Source organism: Cygnus atratus, chromosome 11 (genome assembly GCF_013377495.2).
Source record: "Cygnus atratus isolate AKBS03 ecotype Queensland, Australia chromosome 11, CAtr_DNAZoo_HiC_assembly, whole genome shotgun sequence".
In the NCBI taxonomy this organism is placed as follows: Eukaryota; Metazoa; Chordata; class Aves; order Anseriformes; family Anatidae; genus Cygnus; species Cygnus atratus.
This window is the reverse complement of record NC_066372.1, coordinates 9,255,258-9,271,640: the sequence shown is the minus strand read 5'-3', so window position 1 is coordinate 9,271,640 and position 16,383 is coordinate 9,255,258. Positions and strand designations below refer to the sequence as shown.

Below are 16,383 nucleotides of genomic sequence, written 5' to 3'. Positions count from 1 at the left end.
GGAGCAGCGTTTTCACCCGGGGAATTAAAAGCTGCTTTTTCTTCGGGGAGAGGCAGGCGTCCCCAGCGCCCCTCCGACGAGGGACGTGGGAGCGGCGACGGATTTGTGGGACGAGCTGAGCACACCCCCTGCTCCGCTGTCGGGCCCGCGGCTCCCCGACGAGCAAGTCCACTCCCTCGTCGTTTTGTGCTGACGGGATTCCCACCGGCCCTGGGTCAGAAGCTGAGCCAGCCCTTTCGTCCGCCGGCTTGTCGTACAGTTCTTTACTCGGCTGGCCGGCAGTGGACGGAGCCGGGCCTCACCTCACCGGGAGCCTCCCTCCACCTTTCTGCCACCTCCACGCCGCGTGCCTCCCGGGCAGCCTCAGCGTTCAAGAGGTGCTGTTCTGCAAGGACGTCGCTTTTGGGGCAACGACTCACACTCGAAGGAAGGAGCAGAAGTGACTTTCTGCCCTGCGCAAGCAGCAGCCATTACGCATACCACAAATACTCCCAGGCCAGACCTAGCTGGGAACAGCATAAGCTAACAGGTTACCAGCCTCCAGCCTCAACCGAGGCTTAAAAAAACAAGGGGAGGAATCGCTTGGAAAACCAGCCGCAGAACGCAGGCCCTTCTGCATCTCATCCAGATCTTCCTGCCGAAAATCAACCGTTTCAGACGAAGACAAAAGGAAAAGCCCGGCTCCTTTGAGGTACACACCTCAAATGAAGCACCTGAAGCGGGCTGCAGTTCAGAGCACACGATTACGGGGGCAGTTCGCAGCCGCAGGCACGTTTTTGTCCCCCTCTGCAGTCCCGGGAGCAAACCGCCCCCCTACCTGCGTACTCCCACCTCCTCGCAGCTCCCCGGCTCCGGTCCCGCAGTTAAATTTTTACTCCCTGGTATGCAGGCTCCGCTGGCGAATGCAAACAAGTTGATCTGCAATATTTACCCTACTCAAGGTGAATATACTTCACCTGCATCACGAATACGGTGAGCCTCGACGGGGCCTTTGGAGCGCGCCGCAGCACCCGAACAGCCCCGCTCACCTGCGGGACCGGGACGGGACGCCTTTTGGGGGCACGCCAGGCGCCCCTCCGGCCCAGCACTCCGCCTTCAGGGCCAGGAACAGATCGACTTGGGGGCAGCACGAGGGCCTGCCCGCTTCCTGCCATCCTCTCCCACCCCTCGAGCTGCCGCGGCGGGGCTGGTGCTCCTCCATAACCCATCACCCTGACGTCCACGAATTTCACCGACTCCTTTCTTTACCTGCTGTGCTGAAACGGATCCATTTGGCGCGGCAAAGATTAAGTTTTGCTTCCCAGAGCTCTGTGCACCTCGGCTTCCCCACCACACTGGCCTGGAATCAGGGTAGTTTAGGCGTCGCCCGGCACCCAAACGCTCGATTGCTGCAGAAGTGCCGCGGCACTGGGCCAAAGCAGCCGCGACAGCGCCGGTTCACGGTACGTCAGGCGGAAAACGCCTGGACGGCGCTGCTTTGCCACTCCGTGCCTGCTACGACCAGCTGCGGCACGCTTGGAGCTGCCTTCCCGAGCCGATTCGTTGCGATTCAGAGGCCTCTCACAAGACAGGCAAGAACTGCCACGAAGCACAGTGCCATCCTTGGTGGCACCCGCCACGCTAGGAGTGCCGACAGCTGAAGCCTCAGCCTATTTTTAAGGCTGAGCCCCTAAAACCAGAGTCCTGCGCAGCATTCTCCAGCCCGAAAGAGGAAGTTTTTGTCAGCCATTACAATCCAGCAAATTCTGAGGCAGATTCTGTAGCAGCTGTGCCCCGACTGACACAGCCACCCCCCACTTCCCTGCAGCAGCACAGATCAGCTCCGTGTCGGGGGCAGCTCTCCTGGGGAAGCCAGCACAGAGAAACCCCAGGGCAGGAGCCCGCAGCGGGCTCTGAGCGGGCTGGGAGAAGTAATAAGGCTTGTGGAGGTTGAACGGTTCCCCCTCAAACCACTGCCCATGAAAGTTTAAAGCAAATAATCTCGTGTGTGCGACCAGCAGCAAACTTTTCACCGTTTATCAGCCGCCGCCGAGCGGCTCGGGCCTTTTTACTCCATCGTGTTTGCAAGAGGGGAGGAGGGAAAGAAAACAGCTCTGGTTTTGTCTGTACAAGGTTTCTGAGCTCGGACAAAAAACGATCTGAAAACCTAACCCCGCTCGCACTCAGGCTAACACCTGTAGGACAGTTAAAGCCAACTCTTTATTTTATTCTTTTAATTCAAGCCACGCAGCCCTTCGGCCCCATTTCTAAACAGGTACAGACGCTGGAAACGTCCCCGAAAGGCCGTGCAGGCCAGCTCCGCACCAACACAGCCCACAGGCGCTGCACTGCCTGAAATCCCTGCTTGGAGCAAAAAGAATCACCGGTCCCCTGACATTTAGCGATGAAACCTGCACCCGCACAGCGAGCTGAGCTCCAGGTCTCTTTCTGAGAGACGAACCTGGAGGAGCGCCGCGGGGAAGCACAGCTCTGCTCGTGCCCAGCTCTCGCCCTCTTTCCAAAGCACCCCAGACAGCGGTGCTCGCAGCCGCGCTGCAGAACCCGGGCTGCCTGACCCGGCCCTGGGAGGGAGAAGGGACTGAGGGCAGCACTCACCTGCTTGAGCTGCTCGTCCAACCTCCAGCCCTGGCGCGCGGCCGGGGAGCCGCAGTAGGGCTGCTTAGTAGTGTCTTTACCCTGTTCTTCTCGGCCCTGCTGGCCCCGCTGGTGCCCCGCGGCCGGAGGAGGGTTGGAGGTAGAGGCCGCTCTTTGGTTGTGCTGCGCAGCTTTGGGAGCGTGGAAGTATTTCAGAGCGGAGCAGGACTCCTTTCCAGTCATATCGGCGCCATCCGCGAGATCTCCGCCTTCCTCCTCCTCCTCCTCCTCGTCTTCCTCCTCCTCCTCGTCCTCCTCCTCCTCTTCCGGCTCCGAATTCATGCTGCTCTCATCGAAAGCCCGCGCGGCCCCGGCCGGGCCTCTGCCCAGGGGACCCGCGGCGGAGCCGCCCGAAGCCCGGCCCGCGGTGGCTGCCAGCACGGCCTGCTGCACCGCCAGCTGCTGCGTGTAGAGCAGCTGGGCTTCCCGCAGCTGCCTCTGCTGCCGCTCCCTGGAATCCATCTGCAGAGGGCTTCGCTGCTTCTGCTGCTGCTTCTGCAGCTGCTCGACCACAGCCTCCAGCCTCATCCCGCACGGAGCATGGCTGGGAAAAGAGGGGGGCGGCTGGGGCTGCAGCGGGCAGGGTTCGAGGCCCGGCCTTGGGAGACGGGCGGGATCTGAAAGAGAGGCAAATATTTGGCCGTATGAATATAAAATGCTTTCATCTCTTCCCCAGGAAGAGGATAAATAGAGCGCAAAGCCAATACTCTTTCCTGTGCAGGAGACCGTGAAACAATCAGCTGCGTGTTTAACAGCCTCGGGCTCAAACTCGCGTTCGGTTTTCAGCCCGTTTAATTGTATTTGCAAGCCGAACACAGTTGCTATAACCTCGGCTCCGTGTGCCCCACGGACGGCAGCTGAAATGCCTTTGTCCGCTGGCCCAGGCGCTCGTTTTCGCCCGGAATCCTCCCGTGCCTGCTCAGCAATCGCTCCTGAAACACTGGGTTTAGCGTTTGGGGCTCGCTCCTTCCGAAAACACTGCCTTAAAAGGAGACGGCCGGGCCCTGATCCTCCCCATATTTCTATTAAGAAACGTGCAAGGCTTTATCGCGGGCCGCTCCTCTCTCGGGCCTTTAACGCTCTCGTTGTTTCGCTCCTTTCTTTACGCTTCGAACACCAAACACTATTTTCAGCCGCTGCTTTTTCCCCGACGCGAGGAAAGGCAGCCCGACACGCGCAGCAGGGCACGGGGCAGCTCCTGCCCTTCGGTTTTCCTGGGGCAAACGCCCTGGAAGCGTTACCACGTCCCCGTTCTGAGCCAGCAGCAGGCTCCTCTGGGGCAAAAACCCCCAGAAAAGACACGGAGCCGCGATCGCTGCGCCTCTGCTCGCCAACCTGCCTGCCCCGGACTTGGCGTCCCGCTGGCAGAGAGGGCCCCGCCAAGCTTTCCAACGCAAGGAGCCGCCGAGACAGGTCTCCCCCGCTGCCCTTCGGGGTGCGGCGGTAACAAAACGCTGCCTCTTGGGGGAAACAAAGGGCGGGCGAACCTCCGGCAAGCCGAGGCACCTCCCGGCCGCCTCCCACCCCGCTGTTTACCAGCGGGGCCGTGTGTCGGGCCCAGCAGAGCGCGGCGGCCCCGCAGCGGGCTGAGCTCCCAGGGCCCCGTTTGGGAACCGCCGCAGCCCGTCCTAAAGCAAACAGCCCGAGGGAGGCCGGCTGCCAGGGGCCCTCGAGGGAATCCGAGAGCTCTCGGAGGCTCGCGTGCGCTGGGATAAAGGTGGGAACGGGAACCGTAAAGGTGGGAACGGGAACCGTAAAGGAGGGAACGGGAAAATAAAGGAGGGAACGGGAAAATAAAGGAGGGAACGGGAAAATAAAGGAGGGAACGGGAAAATAAAGGAGGGAACGGGAAAATAAAGGAGGGAACGGGAAAATAAAGGAGGGAACAGGAAAATAAAGGAGGGAACGGGAAAATAAGTGGCCCGACGCCGGGGGCAGCTCACGGCGAGCTCCGCGCGGGGCCATGCGGGGTTTTGGGGAAACCCGGGCACGACGCTCGAGGGCCCCCCGAGGAGCCGGGCTCTGGGCGCCGAGCAGCAGCGGGAGAGGCGCCGTGGTCGGGCGCCGGCCTCGCGACATGTCGCGACAGCGGGAGGGAGGGCGGGCGGGCGGGCGACGGCAAGGGGGCCGGCGGGGCAGCGAGCCCGCTGCGGGCTTCAACGCCCGCTCTAGGGCCTGGCACGATCCCGGTGACCCCCCCGGTGACCGCCCCGGTTCCTCACGGCCCGTTCTGGGCGGATTTTGAGCGCTTTAACCCAAGGGGCCCTAGCGAAGCGTTCCTGCGCGGAACAAAGCTGGGCCTTCGGACAAGCCCAACACCCGGCCGGGCGGCGCCGGGCCCCCGGGGGCAGGGACGGGCTGCCCCGGCCGAGCTCCGAGACCACGGCGGGGGGGCTTCGGCCACAACCGACGCGCGGGGGGGGCTCAAACCCTCCCCCGGGGCTGCCTCAACCCCCCGGGGGCTGCCCCGACCCTCCCGGAGCCGCGGCCCCCCGGCTCCGGGCCTCCTCCCAGCCCCCGCTCGCCCCCTCCCCCGGTCCCCAGCCCCTCCCCGCCCGGTTCCCGGTGCCTCCCCCCCCGGTGCTGCCTCCCCCCGGCCCCCAGCCTCCCCCCGCCGTTTCCCCGGGCTCCCCGCGCGGCCACGCCGCCGTTACCTGCGCCTCGCCCCGGCCGTGCCGGCTCCGGGCCCGCCGCGCGCCGCCGCCGCCGCCGCCGCCTGGGCCCCGCCCGCCGCCGCCCCCCGAGCCCCGGGCCCGCCCCGCCTCAGCCCAACCGGAAACGGGCCGCGGGGAGGGGGCGGTGCCCGGCACCGGAAGCTCCCGCCTCGCTTCCGGGTGCGGCCCCGGCAACGGCGGCGCCCGGAAGGGGCGGGAGGGATGGCGAGGGAAAGGCGGGGCGGCCAATGGAACGGCGGGGAAGGAGCGGCTTCCGGTTCCGGGGCTATAAAAGGTGCGGCGCGGGGCGGGGCCGGGCAGTCGCAGGCGAGGAGGCGGCGGCGGCGCAGGCGGGGCGGTGGGCGCGGCGGTGGGCGCGGCGGTGCCGGCCTTTGTTCTGCGGTCCGAGGGGGCCCCTGGGATCCTGCGGGGGGCTGCGAGAGGGGGGAGCGCCGGGGGAGAAAGGGAGGAGGGGGCGGGCGCGGCCCCGAGGGGTTTGGGGGGAAAGGGGCGGCCCTGAGGGGTGTGCGGGGGGTGGGGAAGAGAAAGGCATCCCGGAGGGGTTTTGGGGGGAGGTGGGGGGGGGGCAGCCCTGAGGGGCTTTCCTTGGGGGGAGGGTTTGTCCCCCAGGGGTTTTTGGAGGGTAGGGGGAGAGGAGGACGTTCCTCGGGTCTTTGGGGAGGGGGAGGAGGGGCGTCCGGAGGGGTCTTTTTGGGGTGGGGTGGGGGGGGGGGGGGAGGGAGGGAGGGGTGCTTACTGAGGGGGTTCGGGGGGGAGGGAGAGGAGGGGGGTTCCCTGAGGGGTTTTCTGGGGGGGTGTCCATCAGGGGATTTGGAGTGGGGATGGGGAGAGAAATTTTCCTTGATTCTTTTTTTTTTTTTTTGAGGGAAAAGGGGGGGGGTGTCCCTGAGGCCCTTTTTTGGGAGGGGAAAGGAAAGGGGGAACACCCCTAAGGGGCTTTTGGGGTGGGGGAAGAAGAGGGTGTCCCTGGGGAGTTTTTTTTTGGGGGGGGGGGGGGGGGGGGGGCAGGGGGGTGTAGAGGTTGTGGGTGGCCTGACTCCTCAGGGTGTGCGTGCTGTGGGGGGTTAGGTCAGGGTTAGGTCACCCTGATGCCTTTTTGGCACCCCCAGGACACATCTTTGAGTCTCCTCAATGCCCCCTCTCATCTCCTGGCCCTTTCTAGTGCCCTGACCCCCTCTGGTCCCTCAGCACACGAGCGCAGGGCCCCACTGTCCCCCCACGAGGCGCTCTGTGACACCCCCCCCCCCCCCACTTGTCCCCCAGGCCCGGTCAGCATGGCAGACGAGGAGATCGCTGCCCTCGTGGTGGACAACGGCTCGGGCATGTGCAAGGCGGGCTTTGCGGGGGACGACGCTCCCCGGGCTGTGTTCCCCTCCATCGTGGGGCGCCCCCGGCACCAGGGCGTGATGGTGGGCATGGGGCAGAAGGACAGCTACGTGGGGGACGAGGCGCAGAGCAAGAGGGGCATCCTCACCCTGAAGTACCCCATCGAGCACGGCATCGTCACCAACTGGGACGACATGGAGAAGATCTGGCACCACACCTTCTACAACGAGCTGCGCGTGGCCCCGGAGGAGCACCCCGTGCTGCTCACCGAGGCGCCCCTCAACCCCAAGGCCAACCGGGAGAAGATGACGCAGATCATGTTTGAGACCTTCAACACCCCGGCCATGTACGTGGCCATCCAGGCCGTGCTGTCGCTGTACGCCTCCGGCCGTACCACCGGCATCGTGATGGACTCTGGGGACGGCGTCACCCACACGGTGCCCATCTACGAGGGCTACGCGCTGCCCCACGCCATCCTGCGCCTCGACCTGGCCGGCCGCGACCTCACGGACTACCTGATGAAGATCCTGACGGAGCGCGGCTACAGCTTCACCACCACGGCCGAGAGGGAGATCGTGCGGGACATCAAGGAGAAGCTGTGCTACGTCGCCCTGGACTTCGAGCAGGAGATGGCCACGGCCGCCTCGTCCTCCTCGCTGGAGAAGAGCTACGAGCTGCCCGACGGGCAGGTGATCACCATCGGCAACGAGCGGTTCCGCTGCCCCGAGGCCATCTTCCAGCCCTCCTTCCTGGGCATGGAGTCCTGCGGCATCCACGAGACCACCTTCAACTCCATCATGAAGTGCGACGTGGACATCCGCAAGGACCTGTACGCCAACACCGTGCTGTCGGGCGGCACCACCATGTACCCCGGCATCGCCGACAGGATGCAGAAGGAGATCACGGCCCTGGCGCCCAGCACCATGAAGATCAAGATCATCGCCCCGCCGGAGCGCAAGTACTCCGTCTGGATCGGCGGCTCCATCCTGGCCTCCCTGTCCACCTTCCAGCAGATGTGGATCAGCAAGCAGGAGTACGACGAGTCCGGCCCCTCCATCGTCCACCGCAAGTGCTTCTAGAGGGGCTGCTGGCAGCCACCCGGGGCGCCCCCAGCCCCTGCGGGAGGAGGCGTTGCGGGTCTTCGGGGGGCTCTCCCTTCGCTTCGGACCACTGTTGTTTGACTGTTCCTGTCCTAATCCGGTGAGGTACCGAGTAGTAACGAGCAGTACGCGTTTTAACCGCCCTGCCACGATTTGGCCAGTTTGTGACTAGAGGTTTTGTTTTGTTTTTAGCAGAGAAACAGCAGCAGCCCCTCAGGCTGAGGTTCTGGGGCTGGCGGCTCCTCCTCGTAGCTGCGCTGAGGCTCCGAAGGTAGAGGGAGGGTTGTTCACGTTTCCTGCGTAACGCTAATAGGATGACACTAAAGTAGGCTCGTCACCTTTAGGTTCGTCACAACCGACTTATTTGTAGGAAGACAAATAAACTTCTTAGTCTTAAAGCTGCGCAGCGGTATTTCTTGCCTGCTTTAGGGTGGGTCTGGGTCTCCTCGCTTCAGGCGCAGTGTAAGGCCGGGCTCTGCACTCAGACAACTCGGGGTGTGTGCCTCGGAGTCCGGACCTCCGGAAGCAGGATTTGGAGCGGTGCCGCGCGAAGCGCGCCGCGTCCCCGTGCGCGGCACCAGCCCTTTGAAGAACCCGTGGGAAGGCAAAGGTGGCTGGCGTGTGCGCGTGCGGCCGTTCTGCCCCGGCACGGTGCCTCGGCCCCTTTCGGAGCACGGGCGGCGCTTCCCGTCAGAAGAGCGGGGCGCGGAGGTGGAGCGCCGGAGGCTCCCGAAGCTCCTCGCCCGGGGAGGGCGGCTCCTGTCGCTCCGGGAGGGCCGAGCTGTCCCGCGGAGACGCCTCCCCCGGGGCGAGAGCCGGGCGCGGGGCGGCCCCGTTTACTTCGGCGCTGCTGAGGCGGGGGCGGCGCCTCCCCGTGGGCCCCCGGTCCCGCTGCCCTCCGGCCCTGCCGCCGGCCCCCCCCCAGCTCCGCGGGCGGCCGAGCCCCGCCGCTGAGCCCCCAGCCGGCCTCCCCTCCAGGCCGACCAATCAGCGCAGCCTCCCTCAGCGGACTACGCTTCCCAGGGCTCCCCGCGGCGGGGTGGTCGGGGCGTTTCCGCTTCCGGCGCGGTGTTGCCGGAAGAGAAGCGGCGGCGGCGGCGTGTGAGGGGAGCTCCGGGGTCCGCAGCGCCCGGCCGCGCCCCCCCCCCCCCCCCAGGCCCCCGGGGAGCTCCGGAGCGGTTCCGGCGCCGGTTGGCGGTCTCTTGGCGGTCTCGGCCCGCTGTTGCCGTCCCGCCGTCCCCCCCCCGCGGCGCCGGGCCCGCCCCATGGCGCTGCCCGAGTGGCACATCGCCGTGAAGCTGGCGGACCAGCCGCTGGCCCCCAAGTCCATCCTGCGCCTGCCCGAGACGGAGCTCGGCGAGTGCCCGCTGGGCGGCTGCAGCATCTCCTGCCTCAAGCAGCTCATCACCGGCAGGCTGCAGGAGTCCGTCCCCGACCCCGAGCTCATCGGTAGGTGCCGGGGGCCGGCGCTGGGCTGCAGCCTCCGCCGTGCCCCGGCGATGGGAGGGCCCGGGGCCGGAGGAGCCGGGCCGCTGGGCTTTGGCGTGACCGGGCGGGCGGCGCGGCGCTCCGAGGGCTTTCCGGAGCCTCTGCTGCGCGGCGGCTGCCCGAGCGCCCTGTGGTGGTGCCGGTGCGTTCGGCCTTTGCGGGGCTCGCAGCGCTCCTGCGGGGTCGGCGCGCTCCTTAGGGAGCCTTTTGGCAGAGCTTGCCAGTACCGGTGTGTCCGCAGGGGAGAGCTCGGCCCTTCTGAAGGAGGCAGCGAGGACACACCTGCGGATATCAGCTCCGAGTTGCTCTCGTTTTTCGTGTCGTGCTGAAGCAGCTCAGCGGGCAGGGCGATGTCCCCACCCACTTCTCGGTTCTTAAGGGCCCTGAGCCCTTTCCGAGCGTGTTGTAGGCGTTTGGCTTCCCGTGTTTTTCTCTCCCTCTAGATCTGATCTACTGCGGCCGTAAGCTGAGGGATGACCAGACGCTCGATTTTTACGGCATCCAGTCGGGCTCCACTGTTCACGTGCTGCGCAAGTCCTGGCCCGAGCCCGATCAGAAACCGGGTGAGGAGGAGGTGGTGTGTGAGGAACAGCTCGGCTCCTCTTGGGGATTTGCTTCTGGGAGGCTGGTGCAGGGTTTGGGGGCGGAACTGACCTGTTCGTGCGCTCCACCTCCCACAGCAGCAAATGGGGTAGAGTTAGGGGATGAATCATGTCACGGGCGAGCACCCCTTCCTTACGTGGCTGTGGCCAGATTTAGGGTGTTGCCAGAGAATGAGGAACGAAATGTCTCGTTACTCTAGGTCAAGGGAAAACAAGGCTCGCGTGTGCCTAACTGTAGAATAAATAGTGTTAGTTTAGGGCCGTTGCCTTAATACACTTCCTCCCGTGCATGTAGGAAGGTACATTTATATATTTTTGTGTGCCTGGAAGCTGCGAGTGCTATCTTTCCTCTCGCAGAGCCCGTGGATAAGGTGGCAGCGGTTCGGGAGTTCCGGGTCCTTCACACTGCCCTGCACAGCAGCCCTGCCTACAGAGATGCAGTGAGTGAGGCTGCACAGTTTGTCTGGGTGCCTTCTGTCTGCCTTCCTCGCTGAAGAAAGGCCCTGAGTGGAGCCTTGCCGCGTGCCGCTGCTGATCCCTTCTGATTGCTCTGGCAGGTCTTCAAAATGCTGGGGAACAAGGAGTCGCTGGATCAGATCATCGTAGCTACTCCTGGCCTCAGCAGCGACCCAGTTGCTTTGGGTGAGTCCAGATGTCAGCCAGAGGGTCTGAGGAGAGCCAGATAAAGATGGCTTCGGTATAAAACAAATGCTTTAAATTAAACACTAAAATAAGCTCTTAAGGGGTGGTTAACCCCTGACGTATGGGATGGGGTCGCAACTTCTCACAGCCAGCTGGGTGAGCTGGGTGCCAGGGTTGATCCTGCCGTAACGTATCGCTGTCTGCTGGAGCACAGCCTGTGGGTCTGCTGGGGAAGCCCCGTCCCGGGGGTGTGGCTGCGATTCAGCCTCTCTCTAGGAAGGCACAAAAGGTTTCGGAGAACAATAACAGAGCGTGTCAGAGGGTGTCTTTTTGTGACTCGCTTCCTGAAAACAATTCGTTTGTTTTCTTCCCATGATTTGACCGTCTCCTGCGGATTTTGTATCCTGTCTCGTACTGGTCACGCTTCCTGGTCCCTCCCAGGAGTGCTGCAGGACAAGGATCTCTTCTCAGTGTTTGCAGACCCCAACATGCTGGACACGTAAGCTGGCGCAGCGACTGGGCCGTGCCTTTGTTGTTTAGGCTGCTTCCCTCGGGGTGGGAGAGGGCGGTTCTGCTCCTGCCTGCCGGCACAGGAGCGCCAGGGCAGAGATTCGGGACAGGGCCCTTCACCCTCAGCAGCAGCAAAGAGGGAGCTGACGCTTCGATGTGCGCCTTCCTCCGCTGTTGATTTGAACTGCGGGGTGTTTAGTGGGAGCTGGGTCGTGCTCACCTCCGGACCCTGAGTTCGAATCCAGGTCTGGTTGCTCCCGGCAGAGCCGCTCCCAGGAGAGGGGTGTGTGCAGTGGGAGGGGCGCAGCGGGACCGAGAAGGCTTCTCCGGCTGTGGGGAGCGAGCCGGGGAGCATTTTGCTGCTGGGCAGCCGAAGTCGGCATCTGAGGTGGCGTTGGCTCAGCCGGCGGGGATGGCTCTGCCGCTCCCGCTTTAATTTCTTTGCTAGTTTCAAGCTGCTGCTTTCTTAGCTTCCTCGTGTACGTGATTCATTTTCCCACCCTCCCTGCAGGCTAATCCCAGCTCACCCTGCCCTGGTGAACGCCATCGTGCTGGTGCTGCACTCGGTGGCGGGCAGCACCCCGCTCCCGGCCCCGGAGACGTCCTCCCGGGGCATGTCCTCTGGCTCCTACCGCGACATGCCGGGTGCGTTCAGCCTGCGGCCACGCGCCTCCGCGGGCTTCATCTGCAGATAAATCCCTGCTGGGCTGACACGCAGCCTTCCCCGGGCTGGAGGCAAAAGAAGTTCGGGCTCCTGAGCGAGGAGCGGCGCGCGTTGTGGTTTGATAGGTTGTGTGGACAGGGGCACATCTCGTCCAGTGCGACCTCAGAGCCTCTCCTGGCCACACACGTATAGTCACTGTGGGTAGCAGAGTGCTGCGGGCTCTGTTTCGCACAAGTTAGGGGCTTAACCAGAGCCGCAGCTGGGGCTGAGCCTGGCTGTGTGGCCAAGGCCTCTGTGGGATTCTCAGGCGGTGCCCGGTTCCCGCCAGCACCTAGTGCTCTGCATCTGGTGGTTCTTCTTCCTGTTGCAGGTGGCTTTCTGTTTGAAGGTCTCTCTGATGACGAAGATGACTTTCACCAGGTAACTCGCAGGCCAGGTCAGGTGGGGCAGCTGTTTGGGGCGTGCTTTATGGATTTGACACGTAGCTCTTGAAGACTTTAGAGGTTTTCTCTCTTGTCTCGAGAACAGCATGAGTTCCTCTGCCTCACGGGGGCATTGTGAAGATAAATGTCTTGTTTTTAAGCTGATGGATGAAATATTAAAAGGCTTACAGCCAGCTTCAGCAGCTTTATAGTTGGGTTTGGAAAAAACCACGTCTGATTGCCAGGTGTGCTTCCTTTAAGAAGTTCCATGTTTGAATTTCGAATACGGTGGAGAAGAGATCCCTGGGAATAAGCACGCGAGCTAGGCCTTAGTGGGACACAGACACTGACGCCGGAGGCGCTTTTCTCTCCACACAGAGCACGAGATCGACGCCGTCCAGCAGCACTTCTGGTTCCCGCCCGGCTTCCCTCGGCTACTCCGGGGCTGCAGGGCCCCGGCCCATCACCCAGAGCGAGCTGGCGACCGCGCTGGCGCTGGCCAGCACGCCGGAGAGCAGCTCCCACACGCCTACCCCTGGCACCCAGGTACAGCAGCTGGGGGTGTCCTGCACCACAGAGCTGGCTCTCGTCTGAGAGCGAGCCCTGCTCGGGTCTGGGAGCCCTCTCGGTCTGGGGGAGCGCTCCCCTGACCCATGCACAACTCGTCTCCTCCTAGGGTCACTCCTCTGGGACCTCCCCGATGTCATCCAGCGTCCAGTCGGGGACACCCATCACCAACGACCTCTTCAGCCAGGCCTTGCAGCACGCCCTGCAGGCCTCGGGGCAGCCCAGCCTGCAGGTCGGTGTCTCAGCCCCCTCTTCTGGGGACCCGTGAAAGCTCCGCATGGCGTTGGGTGCTGCGGGGTGGAGGTGGTTCTTCCAGCTGCGTTCTGTGGCAGGACAGCGAGCTCGAGGGGGAGAAGAGCTTGGAGGAGGCGCAGCAGATCGATGTTAAAGGGCTGGGTGGAACGGGAGGGATGGGCTGGGGGATTTGGGGTGTGCTCAGCAAAATTTAGGACCTTCAAGACCTGTTTGCACGTTTAGCATTGCACTTGTGAGTCAGAGAGGTGGGAGAATCCAGCGTAGCAGAGGGGGCTGTGGTGAAGGCTGTCGTGTTACCGCTTGGACTCTCGCTCCTACCCTTAGCTTCTTTTGTTTCCTGTCCGTAGAGCCAGTGGCAACCCCAGCTGCAGCAGCTGCGAGACATGGGCATACACGACGATGAGCTAAGCCTCCGGGCCCTGCAGGCCACTGGAGGGGACATCCAGGCTGCCCTGGAGCTCATCTTTGCTGGCGGGGCTCCCTAGCTTTGGGCAGGAGAGGCTGGACCGGCGTGCGGCCCCGCGACGCTCCTCGCTCTGGGACGCGGCCCCACAGCTCTGCTCTGCGCCGGGGCTCGGAGCTGTTGGGGCGGCGGCTCCCGTCCTCGCCGGTGGGCTGTGCGACCCTGGCTGAGAGCACCGAGGCCGGTTCCTCCAGCTCCGCTGGTAACCTCTCTCCAGTCTCCCGCTTCTCCCCGTTCTGCCCACCAGAGGTGAGACCTCAGAGCCCTGCTCAGCGCGCGGAGGCAGCTCTCGTGTGCTGGGGACACGTGGCGCCTATGGTCCTGCGGTCTTAGTTCTGGCAACACATCCCCCTGCCTGCTGTTTGATTCCTGCCCGCCTGGCGCGCCTCGGTCGTGTCTTGTTCTGTCGTTGTGGTTCCCCTGCGCCTGACTGCATTAAAGGGACTGTATTCACCTGCCTCGTGTTTGGGTTGTGATCCGTCCCGGGGTGTGTTCCAGACCTGCCAGGCGGCGTGTGCTTGTTGCCTCGCGGGCGCTGGAGGATGGATCTGCCTGTTGTAGGACGGCTGTGTCAGCAGAGGGCACTCCTCCTGCAGAGCAGAATGCTACCTCTGGCCCTTCGTTATCAGGAGAACGTTGTGCTGGGCATGAAGCTTACCTGCCGGCCTTCCTCCTGTGAGTTAGGCCTCTAAAAACTAATTGTGCTACAGATGCTCTGAGAGAAGGTGCCACAAAGGGGCATCACGTCTCCTTTTCGGCACAAACCTAGCTGTTCTCAGCTCTCCGGTCATGGCTGGTACAGTCCTGCACGTTGGTGTGGTGCAGGAGTTCACGGCCACCGCCAGGTGACAGCAAGAACGTGACAAGCACGGAGGCAGAGGGTTGAGGCAGGTGCTGAAGAGTGCGCGGTGCTGCCTGGGAGAGACGCCTTGTTTCTGACAGCCCGGGTTACTCTGCTGGGCTGCAGCCGGTGTTTTCCAAAGTGGCTTCTAATCCTTGGTGCCCTGTTCGAGGTGCCCAGGACCTGCACTGCAAAGGCAATCAAACGATCTTGCCCGTAATTAGCTAATGGGAACGGAGAAGCTGGAGCCAGAGGCAGACCTGGCTTGGCCCTGGCTGTACCATCAAGGTTAATAAGGCATGAAAATGGGAGCTGGTCTGCCCCAAATGCTGCCATGTGGTGCTAGGGAGGCTGACGGCAGAAAACGATCCATTACCTTCCGGCCACCCGTGTGCCCCTCTGATTTCCAAGCGCTGTTATTGTTTGCTGATAGTGTCGGCTATCACCCGGCAATGCTGGATCATTCTCTCCAGGACAGCTTATCGACTGATAGATTTAATCCTGCCTAGGGGATTAAGCCTCCCAGGAGGGAGGGGCTGGCTTTGTTTTTCAGTATGCGGGAGATAAGATCTGATGGCTATCGTAGGGCCGGACCGGACGGCTTTCCTGACTCGATACACCCTTCCTGGATGCGGCTCTCACCACCTGCTTCGGGAACCCGCTCCAGATGACGGCCGTGACTCCACGTGTATGAGAACAGATTAATTGGTTCCCATCCCTGGTGCCTTCACGCTTTGCTTTGCTGGAATGGGTGGCATATGCCCAGCATCCTCCCTCCCTTTCCCGCTGTGAGATGAGCCCTGCTGTCAGCCCCGAATCCTCCGAGGCTAGCTGGGGATTAGCTGTATCGCAGATGTCGCGGCGGTGCTGGAGCTGGGTGTCCTGAACCCCCCAGACCCGTGCAGGACTTGCTCTGGGACCAGGGCTGGCTTGTTTGCTAGGCTGTGCCCTGTTAGTTCCCAGCTCAGACTGGGAACAGCTCGGGGCTGTTGGTGTCCCCACGTTTTTCCTTTATCTTCCCTTGCTATTATGATTTGATCTCTTGGACCGATGTTTTGTATAAAGTAGCTTTTTTCCGTTATATGGGCTGTTCCTGCTTTCCCCTGTGTTCCCAGGTAGCCGAGAATCGCCTGGAGGTTTTGCATAAAGAGGATTTCTTTCTATTTCTTTTGCAAATCATGTTACTTGGCTTGGAGTACCACATCAGACGCGTTCTCTGCCTGAAACGGCTATATAGCAGAGAACTTGGCACTGATGTCGTTCGCAACCCGACTGATGCGTGTGCTTCGCTTCCCTCATCTCGCCTGTCCCTGCCTAGAATAGAAATGTTCAGCAGCCAGGCAAATTTAGAGAGGCAGGGAGGGGAAGAGAGGCTCTGCCTGGGCCCTGCAGGGCTGCTGATGGAGGGGGAGGAAGGGAAACTTTGATGCGGGAGGCTCTTGGGAGAGGCGAGCGGGAGCTGCGAGTGCCTCATCGCCGACTCCCCGGCAGCCAGGTGAGCGCTGCCTCCCCGCCTGCTCCGATTGCCGAGCGCCTCCTGCCTCCCAGCCCCGAGATGAAAGCGGTGCTGCGTGCAGGGGAAGCTCAGCCTCGGCCCGGGGGGAGGCTGCAGGAGGCAGCTGGTTTGGATGCAGCGTGAGGTCTGTCTGAGCCTGTCCCGGCTCCTCCAGCTGCTGGAGCCCTACGCGGGGTATGAGGCAGAACTGGAAGCACCGGGAGATGCTGATACCTTGCTGAGAAAGCAGCTTTAGCGAGGCACCAACTTGCTGGAGCTCAACAGATTGTGCCCTTTGCGAGCGAGTTGCAACGAGCTGCCTCCCACCTGCCTGCTCCCTGCGGTCCTCCCTTGGTGTCCCTGCTCCTGCCCCAGCTCTCATCACAGCCTCAGCGCTCGGCTTAGCGGTGCAGCCGGTCCCGTCGGGGCTCAGCTTGTCCGTGTCCTGCCTGCCGCCTCCTCTCCCCGCACCCCGGCCGTCAGCCAGCGCCTGTGGCCTGAGCGTCTCAGCGGCTGTGCCGCGGGAGCAGATGGAAGGTGTTTGCTGAAAGCATTTGGCTGACCCTCCGGGAGGGGTGGAGGTCGGGCCGCAGTTCCCCGACGTAAGTGCTTTCATTAGGGACTTTCTGCTTCTGACATCAAAGAGAAATTTTTGGTTCGGTTCCCTCTCCACCTCGCAGTGGAACTGACGAGGGAAGC

At 63.0% G+C, this 16,383-nt stretch overlaps 3 protein-coding genes across 5 annotated transcripts in view; 2 read left to right on the top strand and 1 right to left on the bottom strand.

Moving 5' to 3' along the window:
- Nucleotides 1-5,361, bottom strand: part of ARID3B (AT-rich interaction domain 3B) — a 31,416-nt gene extending 26,055 nt beyond the window's left edge. The window contains exons 1-2 of the mRNA XM_035566788.2: nucleotides 5,289-5,361; nucleotides 2,596-3,251 (exon numbers count right to left, since the gene is read on the bottom strand). Coding sequence (XP_035422681.1) covers nucleotides 2,596-3,162 — 567 coding nt within the window. The 5' untranslated portion in view covers nucleotides 3,163-3,251; nucleotides 5,289-5,361. The remainder of the gene's footprint in view (nucleotides 1-2,595; nucleotides 3,252-5,288) is intronic.
- Nucleotides 5,362-5,599: 238 nt separating this feature from the next.
- LOC118258163 (actin, cytoplasmic type 5) lies at nucleotides 5,600-8,133 on the top strand. 3 transcript variants are annotated; one of them, XM_035566789.2, is made up of 2 exons: nucleotides 5,600-5,690; nucleotides 6,573-8,133. In XM_035566789.2, the coding sequence occupies exon 2, from the start codon at nucleotides 6,584-6,586 to the stop codon at nucleotides 7,712-7,714; it is 1,131 nt and encodes a 376-aa protein (XP_035422682.1). In that variant the 5' UTR covers nucleotides 5,600-5,690; nucleotides 6,573-6,583; the 3' UTR covers nucleotides 7,715-8,133. The 3 variants fall into 3 exon arrangements, with proteins under 3 accessions (XP_035422682.1, XP_035422684.1, XP_035422685.1); XM_035566791.2 differs by having other exon boundaries at nucleotides 5,612-5,658; XM_035566792.2 differs by having other exon boundaries at nucleotides 5,613-5,646.
- Nucleotides 8,134-8,806: 673 nt separating this feature from the next.
- On the top strand, nucleotides 8,807-13,806 carry UBL7 (ubiquitin like 7). The gene is made up of 10 exons (XM_035566787.1): nucleotides 8,807-9,184; nucleotides 9,667-9,786; nucleotides 10,183-10,265; nucleotides 10,383-10,467; nucleotides 10,909-10,966; nucleotides 11,489-11,622; nucleotides 12,012-12,061; nucleotides 12,442-12,609; nucleotides 12,740-12,862; nucleotides 13,233-13,806. Exons 1-10 carry the CDS (start codon nucleotides 9,001-9,003, stop codon nucleotides 13,368-13,370), a joined length of 1,143 nt encoding a protein of 380 aa, XP_035422680.1. The 5' UTR covers nucleotides 8,807-9,000; the 3' UTR covers nucleotides 13,371-13,806.
- The last annotated feature ends 2,577 nt before the right edge of the window (nucleotides 13,807-16,383 follow it).

Coding starts and splice junctions, on each gene's coding strand:
- LOC118258163 (XM_035566789.2), top strand. CDS start 6,584: ATGGCAGACGAGGAGATCGCTGCCCTCGTGGTGGACAACGGCTCGGGC.
- UBL7 (XM_035566787.1), top strand. CDS start 9,001: ATGGCGCTGCCCGAGTGGCACATCGCCGTGAAGCTGGCGGACCAGCCG. Junction 9,185..9,666: donor CCCCGACCCCGAGCTCATCG/GTAGGTGCCGGG, acceptor CTCTCCCTCTAG/ATCTGATCTACTGCGGCCGT. Junction 12,062..12,441: donor ACGAAGATGACTTTCACCAG/GTAACTCGCAGG, acceptor CTCTCCACACAG/AGCACGAGATCGACGCCGTC.